This window comes from Mustela nivalis, assembly GCF_964662115.1.
Source record: "Mustela nivalis genome assembly, chromosome: 6".
Lineage (NCBI taxonomy): Eukaryota > Metazoa > Chordata > Mammalia > Carnivora > Mustelidae > Mustela > Mustela nivalis.
The window spans coordinates 1,683,358-1,702,412 of NC_139025.1; the positions used below are offsets into that span (position 1 = coordinate 1,683,358).

Below are 19,055 nucleotides of genomic sequence, written 5' to 3' on the forward strand. Positions count from 1 at the left end.
CCCCATCCTCAAACCTTTTATTGACAGCCGGGCTAGGCAGGTAAGTGGGAGCCGTGGGAGGGTGTCAGACAAGCGCTCGCAAGGCCGTGTGGGAGGCAGGCGGCGGGCTCCTGGCAGGGACGCCCTAGGTCCGCCCGAAGGTCACCGTGAAGAGCGTGGCTGTGGCCATCACCGGCAAGGGAAGCGGAAATAACACTGGGGGGTGGGCCTGGGGCAGCAGGAGGGGGACAGTGGGACGGCCGCCTCCGAGAGACCCACCGGGGCCACAGAGACACACATACGAGACTCACACGGGGACACAAAAGAGCATAAGGGGCATGGGGGGTGGGTACAAAGGCAGACACAGCGGGAAAAATGGGGCCGGGCAGTCGGGCCTGGTCTGCAGACAGCGCAGCCGGTCCCCTCCCGCATGACACTCAGGCCCCAGACTTGCAGGGCAGGACAGCCCGGGCAGCAGGGGGCAGCTGGTTGCTGAGGACGCCCAGGAGGCGGATGGGCACACGACCCCCAGAGGGGCTGCAGCCCTAGGGTTGGACTTTGCCCTCTGGGTCTCTGTCGTAGATGTAGCTGCCCACGGCCCCGGTGTTCACTCCTGCAGAGAGAGGCAGCCGAGTGGCGCGGAGCCGCGGGGAGCAGAGCCCCCAGGCCCCAGCCCTCCGGGCCACACTCACCCTTGGGTCCGAAGAGAATCCCGTAGCAGGGCTTGTGGCAGTAGGGCTGGCCGTCGTGCTGGGGCAGAGCGAGGCGTGAGCGCGCGCTCTAGCCCTCCTCCCCCCAGCACCCCTGCCCCGCGACGGCCACACCCCGAGTGCCCCCGCCGGGCGGAGAGGGCGGGGCCGCCGCGCACCTCCGTCCGGCCACCAGGGGGCAGCACGCACAGGCGGGTCCGGAGGGCGCGCCCCCCCCCCCGCCGCCCCCCGCCGCCCCCCGCCCAGCCGCCCTCACCTCCGCGTGCCCGCCCGGGGTCAGCGTCTTCCCACAGCGCCCGCAGCGCAGGCACGGGCGGTGCCAGTCCTTGCCCAGAGAGGTCACCTTCTCGGCTGGGAAGAAGGGGAGACGGTGAAGCGGGGGACCCTCGCGGGCGGCCCCGCCCCGGGCAGCTGCTGGGCGGAGTCACTCACCAAAGTAGACCCTCTTGTTGCAGCCGGGGCACACGTTGGGCTCCCCCGTGAAGGTGGTGACGCTGGAGGCTGCGGGGAAACGGCGCGTGACGCCGGCCGTCGGGGCGGGCCCGCCACGACCCCTCCCTCCACCCCCGGCGAGCCCGGCGCACCTCTGCTGGGCCCCTTGGGCGGGCCGCCGGCCTTGCGCTCCTCAGCCCGGGCCGCGGGCACCTGGACGGGGCCCGTGACCTGAGGTCCCTCGGCAGCAGGCTTCTCGTAGATGTAGGAGCCGGCGCCCCCGATGTTCACACCTGGAGGGGCCCGCTGCTGTAGGGGGTGACCTCACCCACCGCAGCTCTCACAGTACACCCAGCTTCTCAGAAAAGGGCCCTCCTCGGCCCACTTGATAGGGTCAGGACCCCCCCCCCACCCACCCAGAGGGTGCCAGCCGGCCGGGCGTGGAGGAGGCCGGAAGTTCAAGGTGGAAGGGTCTGTTGGGTCCGGGGTGGGCAGGGCGAGAAAGGGACAGGGGGCCGTGGGGGTCCAGGGGGTGGGCTGCCTCCACCCCACCATCCCCCTCTCCAGCCCCGCCCCCCCAGGGCCGGAAGGGTCCACAGGCCACGCAGGGGGACTCAAGCTCACCTTTGGGTCCAAAGAGTGTGGCATAGCAGGGTTTGTGACAGAACGGCTTCCCATCATGCTGGGCAGAGGGGCACAGAGTGAGGCCCGGCCCCAGGTGTGGAGAGCCGAGCTGCCTCCAGCCCTGCCCAGGCCCTCTCCGCCCCTCCGCCCCGGGGAGGTGGCTCACCTCGGCATGGCCCCCAGGGGTCAGCGTCTTGCTGCAGCGCTCACACTTGAGACAGAACTTGTGCCAGTCCTTGCCCAGAGAGCTCACCTTCTCAGCTGGGGATACGAGGGGAAGTCAGGGCCCACAGCCCTCCCGTGGCAGCCTCCTCACCCCTCCATCCGCCCCACCCAGGAACCGCCAGCCCCCACTGCGTGCCTTCTGCCCCTCGGGGCCCCTGCTCTCCTGCTGGGCCTTGGTCACCCTCCCAGCCCAAGGCCCACTCTCGGAACGGGAGAGTTCCGAGCACCTGTTAGGCCTCTTGGCATCCCAGCAGGCCCTCCGGCAGACACCTGCTCCGCACTCACACACCTAGGCCTCCCACAGACTCCTGAGCCTCCTAACTGGGCCCTGAAGGAGTTGGCTGAGCCGGACGCTGAGGGGAATGGGGGGAGGGGCTGAGCCTCCAGACCCCCTGTGGGGAGGCCCGCGCCGTCCCCCTCATGGCATGGGACAGAATGCCTACCTGTCTACATTTGGTTTCCTCAGGATAAGCCCTGGGAACTCCCCACCCCACGGCCTCCAGCTGCTGCACTGACGCCCAGGGCCAGAGGACAGCTGCTAGGGGCCCAGTCACCACCCCCAACCCCCCATCCCTCCCCTGCCCACTGGGCCACCTCCTAACGGACGGAAGTGTGGGGCCTCCCCAGGAGAGCCGGCAGGAAAAGGGCGGTGGAGGAGAGAGCAGGAAGAAAGGCCAGAGCCGAGCCGGAATTCCGCAGGGAAGGGTCTGGGCAGAAGCGTCAGGGAGGAGGAGGTCAGGCGGGCTGGGCCCTTCCACGCTGGCAGAGCCCCAAGAGGAGGCCAAGGACCAGCAGATATCTTCTGGTCCCCTCACAGAGAGGCTGCAAGCCAGGCTTCCCCAAGGGCATGCGCAGAGCGGGCAGCGAGGGTCTGGCTAGCTCACTCCCCAGCCGCAGAGGCCCATGGGTGCTGCTGGTGGCCCCAGCTCCCCGGGGCCCTGGCAGAACCTGCTGGGCCCAGCGAGGTCAGGGCCAGCGTCCAGGACGCCCCACCCCACACCCTCTTCCCAGAGGCGCACAGGCTTAGATCCCTGTGGCCACTCGACCCAAGGGTGCAGAGACAGGCTGGTCAGCTGTCCTGTGTCCATGGCAGGCTTGGGTCCTCTGGCAGCCACACGCTCCCGCCCAGGGCTCCTGCTGGCCAGCGGTGGCCATGGCAGCTGCAGCTCAGGGCCGCCACAGCTGCACTGCCCTGCCATGCGGGGGGCGGGCGAGCGACCCTGAGGCCCACTGGCTGGGTAGATGGCCGCACGTTACCAGCCCAGTTGGGGAGACAGAACTGATTGGGTCTGCTGTCCTGGAAGGGAGCTGGTTCCCCACTGGGCTGCACCATTGTTAAGGACACAAAAGCCAGGCATGCTGAGGTCACTCTGGGGTGTCCTGGCCCAGGTTCCACTCTGCTGGGGGGGGGGGGTGTGCCTGATTGGGGGAGGGGCAGGATTCCAGCCCAAAGCCCCCCCCCTCCCCGCCCCACTTGCGCCTCCTGCCCAGGACAGAAGCCAGCCCAGTCTGAGCTGCCTTTGTTTTCTGCTGGGAGCAGCGACCGCCCAAGCAGGCAGAAGCGCTTTCCAGGCTGTGCACAGGACTGTCAGCCCCAGCCCTGGAGAGCCCTGAGCTGGCCTGGCTGCGGGCACACTCATGTGCAGTGGGGCTGGCAGGAAGACTCTAGCGCTGTCCCCCACCCTGAGCCTTGCAGGGATGAGCCCCCTCTGGGTTGGGGACTGAGGACGGGGCCAGCTCCTGGGGAGGCAGCCGGAAGCCTCTAGGCTCTCGGCCAGGCCAGAAGCACTCCAGGCCAAATCCGGTCCCTCTGCTCTGGGAACAGCAAACAACCGTCCACCTCCTCCTCCCTCCCCTCAGCAGGGTAGCCAAGTGGCTTCCTTCACCTTGGCCTGTCCCCATTCCAGACCCTGAACCCTGCTCCCACAGTGACCAGGGAAGGGTCCCCTTCCTGCCCCCGCCCTTCTGACACTGTGTCCGTCTGTAAAGGTGTTAGCAGGAGTATCAGGGGACAAAGTCGAGAGAGGGTCAGCCAAGAGAAGAGTGGCTGAGTGAGCCAGACACCAGCGCGCGGGTGCCAGGGGGTGGGTAAGTGCCCCAGGGCCACATCCGCAGAGACCTACTGCCCCCTCCAGAGGCAGGGGCTCTCGGCCACCTAGGCTCCAGAGCCCTCTCCTGCTGGCGGGGCTTCGCTCGTCATCCCACCTGCCCACAAGAAAGTCCTGGGGAAAACTCGCGCCAAGCCAGGGAGCACGTTGGGACACGCAGGAGTTAAGAGGCCAAGGTCGCCCCCGCATGGACCGAGTCCAGACAGAGCCCATATCTGGCCTGGCCGGGTGTGGGCAGAGGTCGAGGTGGTGGTTGGGGGGTGGTCACTGCTCCGGGCCACGCCGTCCCGGCCACGTGTCCGCGGCGCAGGGCCGGGCGCAGCAGGAGCGCACGGGAGGCTCCCACGGCGTGCGTGCGCCCCGCCCCACACCGCCCCGCTCCGCGCTCGCGAACCCCCAACGTGACCCCCAACCCGGCCGCATCCCGGGAAGACGCGCACCCCCGCCGGCCGCCCCGGCCGCCGCAGGGCTCGGGCGTGGCCGCCCCCACCTCACCCAGCTCCGCCCTCCGGCCGCTCCCGCGTGGGCAGCGCGGCGGGCCGGGCTCGGGGTCGCGCATCCCGGGACCGCGCATCGCCGGGGCGGGGCGCGCGGCTCTGCGGCCGGGGGCGGACCGCGAAGGGCGGCGGGCGCCGGTCCGGCCCCGCACTCACCGAAGTACACGGTCTTGTCGCACTTGGGGCACTTGGAGGCCATGGTCGGTGCGCCCGTCGGCCCGCGCCCTCAGCCCGCGCCCGTCTCCGCGCCGCCGCCGCCGCGCCGCGCCCCGCCCCGCCCGCCCGCTGCCCGAGCACCCATTGGCTCCGCGGCCGGGGCGGGGCCTCGGGAGCCCGCTCCGCGGGTCCGGCCGGGGGCGCCGCGAGGGAGGGGGCGCACCTGCCGGGGCCGCGGGGGTGGCCCGACCCGCCTGGCGCCCCGACGCCGGTGCCTCGCCCGTGTCCATGGCGACGCCGGAGCCGGGGCGGGGCGGGGCGGGGGTCCGCGGTCCCCACGGTTCCGGGGGCATTCCCGGCTGGAAGGGCCTCGGCCCGGAAGGCCGGCCCCTGGACACGCAGACGGACGCCGGGCTTCGGCGCCTGGTCCCCACCCCTGGGGGCCCCCACCCACCCCGCCGCGCGCCCCCCGCCCCGCGTCCCTTTGTTGCTCGGTTTCCATAGCGACAGCCTCTCGCCAGGATCGGAGCCGGATTCCCGTCGGGCGTGGCCACCTGGCCGGGTCTGGGTCCTGCCCCGGCGCCCGCCCCCGCCTGACACAGTCGTTGGTGCTCGAGTCTCGGTGGGTGGGGGGCTGGGCGCCCCACACGTCCAGAAACAGCGGGAGAGAAACCGCTGGAAGCAGGAGAGGCGGAGGGCGCCAGGCCGTGGGGGGGGGGGGGGACCTGGGCGTGCCGCTGGCTGGTGCAGAAGGCACTGCCCCGAGCTCTGGTGGGATGGGACAGAAGGCGGGGTAGACCCTGCGTGCTGGCGGTGCAGGCGCCGTGCCCCAGTGGGCTGGCACTGCCATCTGCCCGCGTCCCTGCCCACGGCTCCGGCGGCGTGCATCCTTCCTGGACCCACTAGCTCAGGGTCTAGCGGGTCCAGAGCGCCAGCCTCCTGGCTTCAAAGCAGCAGGGCTAGGCAGCTGACAAGCACTCGGGGTCCTCTCCCAGCGAGGGCACTCCGGACCCCTCCATCCAGGAGCCGGAAGAACCCGGTCCTACTCGCTCTGGAGTGGGGGGTCCAGGAGAACCCCCTCATCTCCCTGAGGACCTGCCTGCCGGTGAGCTCTTTCCTGGGCCTCCAGCCCAAATGACCCCACCCAGTCTGGGCAGCTCCCCTAGAGCACCCCTTCCTCTGCCCCAAGTACTGGCCAGGCTCCTGGGCCAGGTGTTTGTGAGAGAATCTGGGTCCCACAGCTCTCCAGAACCTGGACTTTCCCAGCCCCACCCTGGCCCAGCTCCCGGGGCCCCGCCCCCCAACCTATAGCCACAGCTGCCCCAGCGAGGACAGCCCGGAGACATGCGGTCCCTCCTCCAGCCTGACTGACCAGCCTGACCAGCCCCCCTTCCCATCCGCACCCTGACTCTGGCCCCTTGCCAGGCAAGGCAGGAGATGGGGGTGGGGAGGCCTCAGCAGTCCTCTCTCCTAGGGCCAGCGGGGTCCAGCGTTTGACACCCAGCTCCTTGCTGAGGCTGGACCTCAGGTGTCTTCTATAAGGTTGTGTGGGAGGAGCCTGGTGCCCAGCCCTGACGGGGCAGTGACAGGGCAGTGACAGTGCAGAGTAAAGGAAAGACTTTGGCATGGGCCCGGCCCCTCTGACAGTGGGGAACAGATCCCCGGTGTGACAGGACTCTTCTGGATCAGTGGACACTGAATAGCACTGTCCACCTCTGAAAGCCCAGAGGGCTACAGGGTGGGCAGAGACAGGGCAGGACAGGTCCCCAATCAACAGCAGGGTTCCAGAGAAGCAGATAGGGTCCACAGATGGTGGGGGCAACTAGCCAGCCAGGTGTGGGGGCAGGTCCATTGTCCCCTGGGGCCATAGTGGCTTGGCGTCTTGGCAATGTTGGTAACTAGCACACAGGACCGTCTTGGCTCTGCTGCATGGACCCCCGGGCAAGGCGGGGGGGGGGGGGGCGGGGTTTGGAGGTGCAGGCCCCTCCTGGGGACGACTCTTGTATCCGAAATCCCCTGCGCCTGGCGGGGAGGGAAGGGACCCCTAGCCCACCCTCAGACCCCAGGTTGGAAAAAGGGTCCTAGGCAAGATCTCCACGCAGAGACACCACAACCTGCCTCGGGGCAGGGTGGGGACATGAGGACTAGGGCCCACTTCTCCAACACCCTGGCCTGTCACCTTACTGGGCCCCCTCCAGGCTGGAGGTGGGAGGCCAGGGCTCCCTTATCTGTTCTCAGCGGGAAGCAGGAGCCGTGGCTATTTTAAGTACCCGCTGAGATGTGCACACATCCCGGCAGGACTGGGGGCGGGAGGCAGAGCTCAGGGAGATAGGAGGAGCCCCGCCTCTGAGGGCCGCTGGGGTGGCAGGGATGGAGGTGTCCCCCTCCACTGGACCCCACTCTTCAGCGGCTGGATCGCTCACACCGGTCTCGCCGGCCTGCAGGGGTGGGTGCACACGGACGGCCAGAGGTAGAGTTTCTGAGAACAACGTACTTGCTGAAATCTGAGCAAATCCTCACTCTGGAAACTCCACACCTGCTGGGGGTTGGCCCTGCGGCTCTGGGCAGAAATCCGCAGACAGCTGGGGCAGGGCTCTGCCAGGAGCAGGGAGGTGGGCCGGCCTGACCCAGCTCTGCAGGCTGCCCCGGTGGGATGAGAGCCACGCAGCCACAGGAGCCAGACACCTGCCAGTCTGGGTCCCAGGGCACGTCCGGGGCCCCCCACCCCCACCATCTCAGCCAGACACAGGGGGTCTCAGCTCCACAGTGGGAAGGCCCTAAGCTCTGGACAGCCCTCTCCTGACCTCCACGGGAGAGACGGGGTCCTTGCGCCACACCCTACACAAGGCAGGTGTGGGGGGCAGAGACAAAACGACAGAAACCCCAGCCCAGGCACAGGTCGCCTGGTGCTCACGGGGGGCTTTGGCCACGCCCGGCGCACAGGTGGGCCTGGGATGGCCCGAAGGCCCCAGGCAAGGGGAGGGACAGGGGACAGAAGACACGGGAAGGGCTGGTTGGTTTTTTTCTTTTTATGAGTTTTTTTTTCTTTGTTTTTTTTTAATATGAAAATTACTTGAAAAGACCAGGGGCCAACCCCACCAGGCAGCTCGGCCAGCCACTGGCCGTGCCGATCCTAACATTCCAGATGTAAGTTACAGAGCTTAAGTTCATCTACAAAAAAAGTAATAAAAATAAAATTTAAAATGGCACCTTCAACAGAACACAACGAGACTCCGGCCGTCCCGCGAGGCCCGCAGCTGGTGCAGGCGTCCGGGGACGGTCCCTCAGCTCCGCTCCGGCCAGAAAGTAAACACAAAGCTAAAAACGGCTCCTCGGCATTCGGGGAATAAGCTTGACGGCACTTCTTCCCGCGGTGTCCCCGAAGGAGCGGCTTCTCTGCGGTGGGGCGGGAGGGGGCTACCAAAACCGGGCGGCGGGCGGGCGGGCGGGCGGGCGGGCGGGGGCTGTGGCCGCAGAGGCCTCGCGGGGCCGCGAGGCGCCTAGTCCTCGATGACGATGGGCTCGTCGTTGACGGGGGCCGGCGGGGGCGGCCGCAGCGGCAGGGCCTGGCTCTGGCGCAGGGCGACCGGCTTGTAAGGCCTGCGGGCCGCGCGCTTGGTCTCCGAGGACGACAGCAGCTTGCGGACCTTCCTGTGGACAGAGCGACGCCCGCGGGTGACAAGGGCGTGGTGGCTGCCCCCCGCTCACCCGTGGCCCGGGGAGGCCCCCACCTGGTCTCCTCGGTGGCCATGTAAAAGACGTCGTCAGGGGCGTCAATCCAGTTCATCCGCCGCCGCTTGACGGGGGGCAGCGAGCCCCCCCGGATCAGCCGCACTTTGGTGGGGTAGGACTTCCCGTTGAGCAGGAGGTTCCGGCTTGGTCCCTGCGGCAGGGGGGAGGCGTGAGGGGGGCCCCAGGGAACGAGGGAGCCGTGTGCACGCAGCAGCCTCCCCACGCCTCGTCGCCGGCTCACCCTCTTACCATGTGCCTGGTCTGCCCGTGGTTCGCCAAACCTGATGGGAGAAGAACGGAACGTGAGGCCCGGCAGCCGGCGGGCAGGGACCTGGAGTCACACACAGCCTGGGCCCGGGGGATGGGGGCGGGGGCGGAGGACACGGGTGCCTCGGCCGGCCCTGGCCCTGGCCCTGGCCCAGTCCAAGCAGCCCCCAGCTGACCCCACAGCTGCTGGGGCTCCAAGACCACCTCTGGCCCAGCCTGGGGGACAGGTACCGCCGTGGGCTCGAGGCAGGAGGCCCGGAGTCTCAGGTCTGACAGCCCGCTCCCTAGCACGCAGGCCGCCCGCCCTCGACTGCGCGAGACAGACGAAGCCGGGTTTACAGAGTAGCCAAGCAACGCCGAGCCCAGCTGTGAACACTGTGGTGTCAGAAGCCCCCTGCAAGGTGGCCCCTGCTCAGACGAGCTGCACAGACCCCAACAGGCCAGGCCATGTGTGGCTTTCTCCCAAGGGCGTCCAAGCGTCCCTCACTGACCCTGGGGCTAGCTGCCTTGGAGAAGTGAACGGAAGCTTCTAGAAGAGACCAGGCCAGATGCCTCCACCCTATGGGTTGGGCCTGGAGCTGCAAGCCTGTGCCAGTGGCCCCCCACCGAGAAGGCCCTGCCCTAGGTCGTGGTTCACATGCCCCCAGACCCTGGCCCGGCGACCCCGGGGCCGCCACGGCCGCCCCTGCTCTACCGGCAGCTGTGAGTGCACGCGCGGGAGTGTTCACCCAGCACAGGAACGTGCCGTGGGAGCACGCGAGCCTGTCCTGCCGGGACTAGCTCTCCCCAGACACGCTTCTCGGCCAAGATCTTTGTCTTGGGGAGCAGCTGTCCAGTCCCCCCGCAAACCACCTGCTAGCTGGGGGTGCCCGGGGGCAGGGCAGAGGGAGGGCTGCCGTACCAGGCCTGCAGCCCCCCGGCCCGGTGCTACTTACCCAGGTAAGTGCCTATCAGAGCGCCGGGCGCGGAGGGAAGAAAACACACGGTTAGTGGGAGACCGTGAGCTCAGGCACGGCCACGGGCCATGGGCTGAGGAGCAGACGTGCCGGCGGGGCCCAGTTAGTGAACGAGTGCCCCAAGGGTGCGGCCCTGGCCCAGAGCTCAGCTCAAGGCTGTCCTGTGGTGACCCAAGAGGGCCGGCTGTGGCCTCCCCTGTGCCGGGCTCGTGCGCGAGGCCCCCGAACCCTTGGGCGGGGGGTGGGCGCCCCGACAGCCTGGGGACCCGCATGCTAGGGCTGAAGTGGAGAAACACACCAATTGGGATAAACTGAAGAAATCAAGGTTAATAAATTAACCTCGTTCACCACACGGGCTAACGGCTTTTTACAAAACAAGCTCCAAGCCCACAAGCGGTGCAAGCACGGGCTTCCGCTTCGGCCAGACGTGATCGGGGGTCTGTGGGGCGTCTGCCCAGAGGGCTGGCGATCAGGCCGGCCCCACTGCTGACACAGGGCAGGAGGCAGGCCCCGGCAGGAGGGCGGGGGAGGGGCAGACAGCCAAGAGAAGAGTGGGCGGGCCCGGAGCAAGGCCAGGCTGGACGGCCGCCGCCTGCTGCCGTTTCCAGGTCCCTGTGCCTGGCCCACCACCATGGGGGCTGCGGACTCTGGGCACGTCCATGCTCGCTGGCCCGTGCTGTCGGAGTGCCCACCCGGGCCCCTGAGGCTCCCGTCACCAGGGGCCACGAGTGCATTCCCCCCGTCCTTCCCTCCGGCCTGCTGCCCCTGCCTGCCCCCCTCACGGGTCCGGCTGCTGGCTGACCCTGGGGCAGCCAGAGCCACTGGGACCCACAGGCCCCCCACAGCCACCTCCTCCCTCTGGAGCAGCCCCAGAGCCCATGGGTGCCCCTTGCCCAGCTGAGCAAGCAAAGCAAGACCCTGAGCCGCTGCAGGGGGCGACTGTGGACACGCCTGGACGCGTGGACACCCTGGACGCGTGACCGTGGCACCGGGGCACCTGCTGCCCGTGCCTTCTCAGCCAGCCTCGGACCCTTCCCCTGGGAGCCCCACCCCTGCAGGGCCGTGGCCCGGCCCACGCCCACAGCGCGGGCCTATCTGCCCCCACTGGAGAGGCCAGCGTCCCGAAGCCCCCCTCACCCCAGGCAGGGCGCGTAGGAGGGCTGGAGGCACAGCACGGGCAGCCACGGGAGCGGAGGCTGACGGCATGCGGGCAGTCACAGCACGACGGCGGACAGTACAGGCAGGCGGGGGCGCCGGGGCTACCCGAGCATGGACAGTCCACTGACCGGGCACCGGGAGGGCGGGGGCGACCCGTGAGCCGGAGGCCCCAGGGAAGGAGGTGGCACGTGGGGGCCTGCGAGGGTCCCCTGCCCAGTGACACAGGAGCGGCCCGGCCCGCGTGGACTGCCCCGTGAGCGGGCCCCGAGCCGCCCGCCGTGCACCATGCATGCGAGAGCACAGCACACACAGGCACCGCCTGGGGGCTTGCACGGCGCCCACGCCCGCGGCCGCCCCAGGCCTTACCCCTACTGGGCATCAAGAGACGCTTCTTCATGCTGCCTGCCAGCGCCCGGCGGCGGGAGAGAGGAGAGAGAGCACGGTCAGCAGGTGAAGGCCAGGCGGGGCCGGGGCAGGGCAGCCCACGGCCGGCAGGCCGCACCGGCCGAGCACGCAGGCCCCGCCTGGCTGCCCAGCGGACACTCACCGTCCACGCCGTTGTGCTGCTCGTAGCTCCTCTTGCCCAGGATGGTGGGGGAGCCGTTGTTGATGACGGGGGCCGACTTGGCAGGGGTCAACCCGCCAAGCACACCGGATACGCTCTTCACAGGGTCGGGCTTGGGGGGGCGGGGATGGGTCTCTGTCGGGAGCGGCAAAGGATGGGCTTTGTGGGAGCCGAAGGGCAACAGCCGCCCCCAGGCCCCACTGTGACGGGGGATGACCGCGGGGCCCGCTGGGGCAGACCCCCCCCCAGGCCCGCACCTCGGGGTGTTCTGGGAGCAAGGAGAAGCCAGGGAGGGCCGGGCCCCACCGGTCACTGGGCACACGCCAGGAGCTGCAGGCTCCAGACACGGCCCCAAAACAAGCAAGCCCATCAGAGGTGTCCAGGTCTGGGCCAGCAGAGCGGACCGCAGGAGGCTGGCCGCCGGCCAGGCAATGAATGAACAGCCGGGCGGCCGAGCCAGGGACATGTCCCACCGAGGGCTGGGCCATAGCTGGCTCAGGCTCGTACCTGCCAAGGCTCCCCAGCCCTTGGTGGCTCTCAAAACGGGGCAAGGCCCAGACCCACGACCCAGACCTGGACACCGGATGACGCAAGACCCACTTGTGTGCACACGGACACACTTAGCTCACGGCTTTGGAATGTCCTTTCTAGAAGGTCAACCACCTCCATGCCGGGAGGGGCTGACTCGCAACCCGGCCCTGGGCCCAGCGAGGGAGTCAGCCCTGAGCTCTCACGCCCTAGCAGCCGGCGGCTGAGCGGTGCTCGCGAGGACGCGCCCTGTCCGCTGCTGACCAGTGCCCGTGCCGCTCACACAGCGATGGGCCTTCCTCTGGGGTGGGGGTGAGGGACCATCCTGCAGGCGCCCACCGTGGATGCCCATCCTGGCTATGTCCGACCCAAACCCTGGAGCCCGCCAGGTCCCCTCCGCAGTACAGAACCGCAGGATGGAGGGGAGGGTGGGGCCGGGACCGCGGCGGCGCAGGCCCCCATCGCCCATCCAGGCCTGGTGTGGTGTGCGAGGTCCCAGAGGGGCAGGCCAGGAGCACGGGGGTCGGTCCGCAGCAGATGGAGGGCGCCCCCGCAGGTGCCCCTGAGCACAGCAGCCACGCCGTGTGGGGAGGGGCAGGCTCACCAAGATACCGCAGCACGGCTTCCAGCGGCTTCCGCACGGCCTGCTTCAGCACCAGCGGGCTCTGGGAGGCTTCGGGCAGCCGGGCCGTGCCTGCAGGGGCCGTGCAGGTCAGGGGGGCCCAGGGCGGGAACCCCACCCCCGCGTCCCCTGCGTCCCCCGCACGCATCCCCACACCCACAGCACAGCCCGTGAGCTGGAAGCCAGGGACCGACACTCACACTCGGCCTTGATAGCCGCACTGTTGATGGGCACGTAGGGGTGGCGGGCGGCGTGCCACGGGCGCAGGATCTCTCGGCACAGGCGCCGGGCGATGCGCGTGAGCTTGGTGGTGTGCAGGTAGAAGGCCTGTCTGGTCTTCATGGCAAACTTGGGGCTCCCGCTGCTCCGGGCTGGGATGCCGTGGGGGCTCTGCGGAAGGGGGCGCGCCGCCCCGACACAGCGCCATGACCGCGGGCCGCGCGCCCGGCCGGGCATGGGGGCGGGGAGGGGCGCCCACTTACCATGTTACTGCGGTTTGGTCCCGGCCTCTCTCCATCTAACCGGGTTGGCATTTTCAAGCCACCGTACTTCTTCCAGTACGTCCAGCAAGACGCGCAGAGGCGACACTGCATGTTAGGGGGACCCCAAGAATACCACTGGTAAGACTGGGCGGCTACGGACAACAAAGTTGGAGACAGACGGGTCCTTAAGCAGAACCGGTGAACAGCAGAGAGCATCACAGCGTCGCCTGCCCGCCCGCCCGCCGAGCGCCCCCCGCCAGGACCCCAGGGCGGCACAGGGCGCCCAGCGCGCGGGTGGGCCCCGAGGCCCGGGGCGGGCACTTACTGTAGCAGCTCTCACAGGCTCGGCCGGCCCCAGGGCTCTGGCCCGGCGCCCCCGCGCCGTTCACCACGCCTGCCTTGACGTTATTGGCGCTGATCTGGTTCGGGTTTGGCTTGTTACTTAGGGTGAGGGAGAGAGGGAGGCCGTCACGGGGGCGCCGGCCGCAGCTCCGGGAGACGAGCGGCCCCATCCTGCCGGGCGGGCGCCGGCACTCTCCCCTGCGGTCCTGGGCGCAGCTGCGGCCGGCTCCGAGCCCCGACTGCACCCCAGCTCTGGCTGGCAGAGCCGTGCTCGGCCCAGAGGAGGACCGCGCCCCTCCCGCCCAGCCCACGGCCCCCAGGGGAGCGAGGACACGCCGGGCGCACTTACTAGTTGGGGATATAGACTTGCTTCAGCTTGCTCTCCGCCTCGGCTGCTTTCAAGCGTTTCTGGAAACAGGAAACGGAGGTCAGGGACCCGGGCAGGGAAGGGCTGCCGGTCAGGGCACGGGGCGCGGGCGGGGGGCACGCACCTGCTGCACGTATCTGTCTGTGGTCTTCCACATGTAGTAGTACTCGATGATGCTGGTGAGGGACTTCCAGGGCAGCTGCACGGGACGGGGTTGCGCGTCAGGCAGCAGGGCCTCCTGAGCAAGGAGCCCCCCACCGGACAGGACCCCTCCCGAGGACGGCCGGCTTGCCGCCATGCGGCCCTCCCCAACCGGTGGAGGGGGCTCCCGCCAGCCCTGCCCACGCCAGCTGTGGGACCAATGTGCTCTGGGCATGAACGACGTACGTCTGTGGTGTGGACGCAACGTGGAAAGCTGCCTCGTGGCTTGCGGGACTCAGATGCCGTCTGTACACTGTCCCCAACCTGCGGCCGAGGCGGCCATACACTCACAGTGGGGTCCCAGCCCCGCGGCCCCACGTGTCTGGCCAAGCGTTCCCTGTGGGCCACCTTCTGGCTACGCTCGCTCACCGTGTCTGGGACCTCAGCAAGTCCCTCCTACGTCAGACTCCGGAGCGAGGGGACCCGGCCCTCTTCTCTGCCCTCCACGGGCCTGTCTACCTGTGGCACGTCCCCCACGCCTCCTAGAGGCTTGCTGGGAGGCCCACCCGTGACCTGGGACGTTCCTCCTCAGACGCCGGCCTGCTGGCCGTGTCCTGGCACTCCCCACGGGGCTTGCCGTGCTCAACGCGGCTGTCCCTTTGGAAGCACGTATGTAGTCTGGCACAGCACAAGGACAGAGAGGAGCGTGTGAGGCCACAGGCGCTGCCCACGCTGGCACTGCCAGGGGCTCACGAAGGGACAGTCCTCAGTGGACACGGAACAAGGACGCGGGAGGACAGGCTCAGCGGCTTCAACAGAAGCCATCGGCGGCCACGGAGCCAGGAGGACCCTGGTGCTGCCCCGGGGAGGGGTTCCGCACGCACACCGGCACTCACAAAGTCTTGCTGGATGTCTGTGAAGTCCTTCCCGTACTTCTCCAAGGCCTCCTCGAACAGGCTGGCCTCGGAGGCGGACCACTCCTCCATCTCGTCCCTGCAGAGCACGGGCCCGCCCTGAGGCACCAGTGCCGAGATGGCCTTGGCGACGTCGTACACGCTCTTGTGCAGCGTGTCCATGGCGTGGAACTGTGGCGGGACACACGGGGGTCACGCAGGCCCACCCCCTGCTGGGAGAGGAGGAGGGGCCCGGGAGACAGCCGGGGGTCCGCAGGGGTGCCGGTGGGCCTGCTCCCTGGACGAGCCTGCGGGGCTCTTGCGGACAGCAGGGGCAGACCCGTCCCACGTGGAGCCAGCGAGTCAACCTGTTTCCTCGGCCCCTCCTGTCCCTGCCCACCCTTGCTAGCGTGGGAACCGGCAGGGAAATGTGCCCTGTGAGGGGCGGGGACGGGGCAGGCCACCACAGGCCCCACCAGCATCAGCCGGGGTCCCCACTTACCAAAGTGATGTCCCGAGAGGCGGCTGCGGCGCTCATGTGCAGGCTGGGCTGCCGGACGGAGCTGCTGCAGTCCAGGGCTCGCGCGAAGGTGCCCACAGAGCTGGGGGTGGGGACAGTGACCACTGAGACCCCCTCTCTCAGTGACCAGAGAGACCCCCCCCAGCCCTACCCAGAGCACACGAGACGGCAGGCCCTGGAGACGTCGCGTGTGGCTCTGCTTCCCGAGGGTCCCCCTGCACAGTGAAGGCTCGGGGTGCAGCTGAGAACCACGGGGGCCCCCTGCACCCTCACAAGGCCTCCCCGCCGCTCGCCCAGCCCCAGGGCTCGACGGGGACCAGGAGTAGGCGTGTGCCCTTCTTGGAACCCTGCCTCCCTTGTGGCCCGAAGGCCCGGGTCTCAGGGGCCGTGTCCTTCCTTCTCAGCTCCCCCGAGCCCCACCCTGCTGTGTGCCCACGGCAGCCCACGACCCGTCCGGACAGGGACACGCATCTCTGCCGTCACCCAGCCCCAGGAACAGCCCCATCTGTGCCCGGCAGCTCGGCCTCTGCAGGTACCTGGCCTCCACGGGGTGTGGGCAGGCGACCAGGCCCCGCCTCTCAATCCACTGAGCCACCCAGGCGCCCCCAGGCCCCGCCTCTCAAAGCCGGAGCCGCCCCAGGACCCCAAGAGCAGTCTCCGCGTCCAGGGAAGGGAAGGGACCCACCGGGCCACCACCAGGAACTGGTCAATCTGCTTGTCTATGAGCGGGTTGTGTGCCTCCCACACCTTGGTCTCCAGCCTGGACTGGTCACGGCCGTCCTCCTCACCTGCACGAAACAGAAGGGTGACGCCAACGAGACCCTCAGACCCCCCCAGGCTCACACCAAGGCTTTTCAGAACGAAGGGTCTGCTCGCTTCTGGGGCCCTGGGGGACAGGCAGAGGGCCAGGTGGGCCCAGGAGGCGAGGCTGCCGTCGACGTGCTGGGCACCCAACGCATCTTCCGCTCTGCGAACAGCACGCCGGGGCCGGCACAGCAGGCCTGACAGCGGCGGCAGAGGCCGCTCGTTCTGGGTTTGCCTCTGGGATCCTGAGGCAGTGTGAGGTCCCCCAACTGGGACACAGGACGCCGACACAGCAACGTCCGGCACGGGCGTCTGCTCGGCGTCCTGCCCCTGGCTGCGCTGGACCCTGCAGACGCCAGAGCTGGGCTGGAGCCCGCGATCCGGGGGACGTGACGGCTTCGGGCAGAGCAAGCTCACAGGCAGAGGGCAGCACGGACGGCACAGGAGACCCCGGGGAGGGTTCACGCCCCCGCATGGCCGGCCAGCGTGAGCAAGGCACTCCCTGGCCCACGGCCACAGCCACAACCTCTCAGGCCTGCAGCTGCCCATGTGCCGGTGAGCCGCTCTGTGCCCCTTGCTTGTGGGGGCAGCGAAGTCCAGACCGAGGTCGGGGACCTTCACAGCCGTGTCCCCCACTGCATCAGGGCCCAGCCCACCCTCCACAGAGTCTGTGTGAGCAGGTGGCTCAGGCCGGGCTCACAGTCGCCAGGAAAACACGTGCTCCGTCGCTTCAGGGAAAGTCAGGCCTCGTGGGCCCAGCCGGGGTCACGGCCCCCCAGCACAGGGGTGCGGGACAGATCCCGGCTGCCCCGGACGGAGGCACAGGCTGAGTTCGGGCGGGCTGCTCCCGGTGTCGCGGGTGGCGTCCTTCTCAGGCGACCGTGTGCGGAGACCCTCGCCTGGGATCCAACGCCTCCCACCACGCAGCCTGGGGGCCAGCCCACTCGGAAGCCCCCGCGGGCGCCACGCCGCTCCCACTTCAGTGTCAGACGCGCGGCAGGCAGGGCGCCGTCTCGTTCCCTGGGAGGGTCCTGGGCTCCAGGGGCGAGACCCCCTTGCTCCAGCACCCAGGAGCTCGCTCGGCCCAGGCCCGGGCCCTGCACCCCTGAGGCTGCCCTCGTGGCCTGGCACCCAGGTCCCTGCCGGGAAAACTAAGGGCCTCGGACACAAGCCACTCAGTGCTCCTTCAGTCAGACCGGCTGCCCTCAGGACGGCGCAGCTCGTGGTGGCGCGTGCTCAGGGAAGCCCCCAGACGCGGCCCGGAGCCAGAAGGGGGGACGCAGGGCAGGACAAAGGGACCCCGTGTGCTTCCTGGTGTCCTGCAGTGCCTGCCCCCAGGCACCTCCTCACGACCAACCGCCCCGAACATAAAACCACCAGCCGACACAGGGAGGAAGCCGGTGTGCAAGCGCACACGCGTACTCGGCATCGGTGTGTGCGTGGAGGGGGCACGTGGGCACACGCACGTGCAACGAGGCAGCACACGTGTCAACACCACCAGACCAGCGTCGGAGAAGGGGGCCTCACACGCGTGGAGGAGGGCCGCAGGCCCCAGAAGGGCGCATGTCCTCAGGGAACAGCGGACACCGGGCCCTCAGCCAGCTGGCCTGGCGAGCCGCGGGCCCACAGACCCGGCTGGGCTTGGAGCAGGGACGTGACCCTGCAGCGCCGAGAGCCCCAGAGGACGCGGGACGGAGGTGCTCACGGTGGAGCCCCCCAGAAAGACGCTCACGGCAACTGGCCACAGGCTCACCCACGGGTCCCACATCACAGTTCAGAACTACCTCGGCAGAGCGGCAGGGGACGGGAGTGCACCTTGGGGGCGGGCAGGGGGCCGGGGAGACCAGCGGGCCAAGGGCCCCAGGCAACACCCAGCCGAGGATGCCCCCGGCCTGGCGCCCCTGCACCAGCTCGCAGACGGCCCCGGCCCGGCGCCCCTGCACCAGCTCGCAGACGGCCCCCGCCCGGCGCCCCTGCACCAGCTCGCAGACGGCCCCGGCCCGGCGCCCCTGCACCAGCTCGCAGACGGCCCCGGCCCGGCGCCCCTGCACCAGCTCGGAGAAACGATGCGGCCGTCCAGGCGCAGCCCACACTTCCCAGGCCCCAGCTGCCGGGGCCCGCGACGCCCACCGGACAGATGCGCACGGCCTCCCCCTGCACCACTACGGACGGCACCTCCCACAGGCAGGAGCCGGCGACACGGGCAAATTCATTCAAACAAGGTTTCTGGAGATGAAGCCGGAGAGCCGCCGGCCGCGCCGCGCCCACCTTCCTGCAGCAGGTCGGTGACGTCCGCCTGGTACCGGTTCCCCACGCGGATCTCGCCCTTGTCGGCCAGCAGGGTCTTCTGCTGGGGGTCGTAGACTAGAGAATAGAAGAAGAAATCCTGAAAGACAGCACACGACGCGGCGTCAGCAGGCCGCCCGGGGCCCCGGCCGGAGCCCACCCCACGCGGGGCGCGTCCGCGCGGCTGGCCGTTGCCGGCCACAGCCCCGCAGGACGCTCAGGGAGCAACGCGGGTGCACGGGATGCTCGCATGCAGCCCCCCGCAGAGACGCCCGTGCACCACGGAACATTCTGGACCCGATGCCCAGGCGGCTCGCCCGTCTGACCCCTGCTGCCTGCGTCGGACATTCAGCCAAGTTTCCCAGAAACCACGTTGAGCTGCCCGGCGGCCATGTGGGCTTTGGGCGCTGGGCCTCTGGCTCAGCCCGGAGGCTGCCACGAGCCTCCACTGCCCGACCCCCCGAGGCTGGACCAGACACGACTACAGCACCTTCAGCACGGCCCGCTGACTTGCAAGAGCGAGGTGCTTCCGGAGCCAGCGACTGGACACCGGCGCGAACAGCCGGGCCTCGCCTCCGGGACGGGCGCCCCCGACACTGCGCCCCCTGCCGCGCAGCATCCCGCGCCTTCTCTGAGCATCTGCCCGCCTGCTCTGCAGGAC

At 69.4% G+C, this 19,055-nt stretch overlaps 2 protein-coding genes across 5 annotated transcripts in view; both read right to left on the reverse strand.

The window, feature by feature from the left end:
• CRIP2 (cysteine rich protein 2) lies at positions 1–4,883 on the reverse strand. The gene is made up of 8 exons (XM_082737360.1): positions 4,732–4,883; positions 1,912–2,006; positions 1,746–1,803; positions 1,274–1,414; positions 1,122–1,190; positions 946–1,040; positions 672–729; positions 1–592 (listed from the first exon to the last, which is right to left on the reverse strand). Exons 1-8 carry the CDS (start codon positions 4,772–4,774, stop codon positions 525–527), a joined length of 627 nt encoding a protein of 208 aa, XP_082593486.1. The 5' UTR covers positions 4,775–4,883; the 3' UTR covers positions 1–524.
• A 2,862-nt stretch (positions 4,884–7,745) lies between these two features.
• MTA1 (metastasis associated 1) overlaps positions 7,746–19,055 on the reverse strand; it is a 30,692-nt gene continuing 19,382 nt past the window's right edge. Inside the window, exons 7-22 of one of the 4 annotated variants that reach the window (XM_082737326.1) lie at positions 18,377–18,494; positions 15,990–16,092; positions 15,287–15,386; positions 14,788–14,976; positions 13,875–13,949; positions 13,733–13,791; positions 13,367–13,482; positions 13,042–13,193; positions 12,760–12,949; positions 12,542–12,631; positions 11,392–11,544; positions 11,211–11,246; positions 9,666–9,677; positions 8,713–8,744; positions 8,463–8,614; positions 7,746–8,382 (exon numbers count right to left, since the gene is read on the reverse strand). In XM_082737326.1, coding sequence (XP_082593452.1) covers positions 8,232–8,382; positions 8,463–8,614; positions 8,713–8,744; positions 9,666–9,677; positions 11,211–11,246; positions 11,392–11,544; positions 12,542–12,631; positions 12,760–12,949; positions 13,042–13,193; positions 13,367–13,482; positions 13,733–13,791; positions 13,875–13,949; positions 14,788–14,976; positions 15,287–15,386; positions 15,990–16,092; positions 18,377–18,494 — 1,728 coding nt within the window. In that variant the 3' untranslated portion in view covers positions 7,746–8,231. The remainder of the gene's footprint in view (positions 8,383–8,462; positions 8,615–8,712; positions 8,745–9,665; positions 9,678–11,210; positions 11,247–11,391; positions 11,545–12,541; positions 12,632–12,759; positions 12,950–13,041; positions 13,194–13,366; positions 13,483–13,732; positions 13,792–13,874; positions 13,950–14,787; positions 14,977–15,286; positions 15,387–15,989; positions 16,093–18,376; positions 18,495–19,055) is intronic. The other 3 variants (XR_014313434.1, XM_082737327.1, XM_082737328.1) reach the window with 3 other exon arrangements.

What these genes read in the sequence shown, in the direction of transcription:
- CRIP2 (XM_082737360.1), bottom strand. Translation starts at nt 4,774, where the DNA reads ATGGCCTCCAAGTGCCCCAAGTGCGACAAGACCGTGTACTTCG. An exon ending in GCCCAAGGGGCCCAGCAGAG is followed by an intron (nt 1,191 to 1,273) that starts GTGCGCCGGGCT and finishes GTTTCCCCGCAG; the next exon opens with CCTCCAGCGTCACCACCTTC. An exon ending in GATTCTCTTCGGACCCAAGG is followed by an intron (nt 593 to 671) that starts GTGAGTGTGGCC and finishes CTCTCTCTGCAG; the next exon opens with GAGTGAACACCGGGGCCGTG.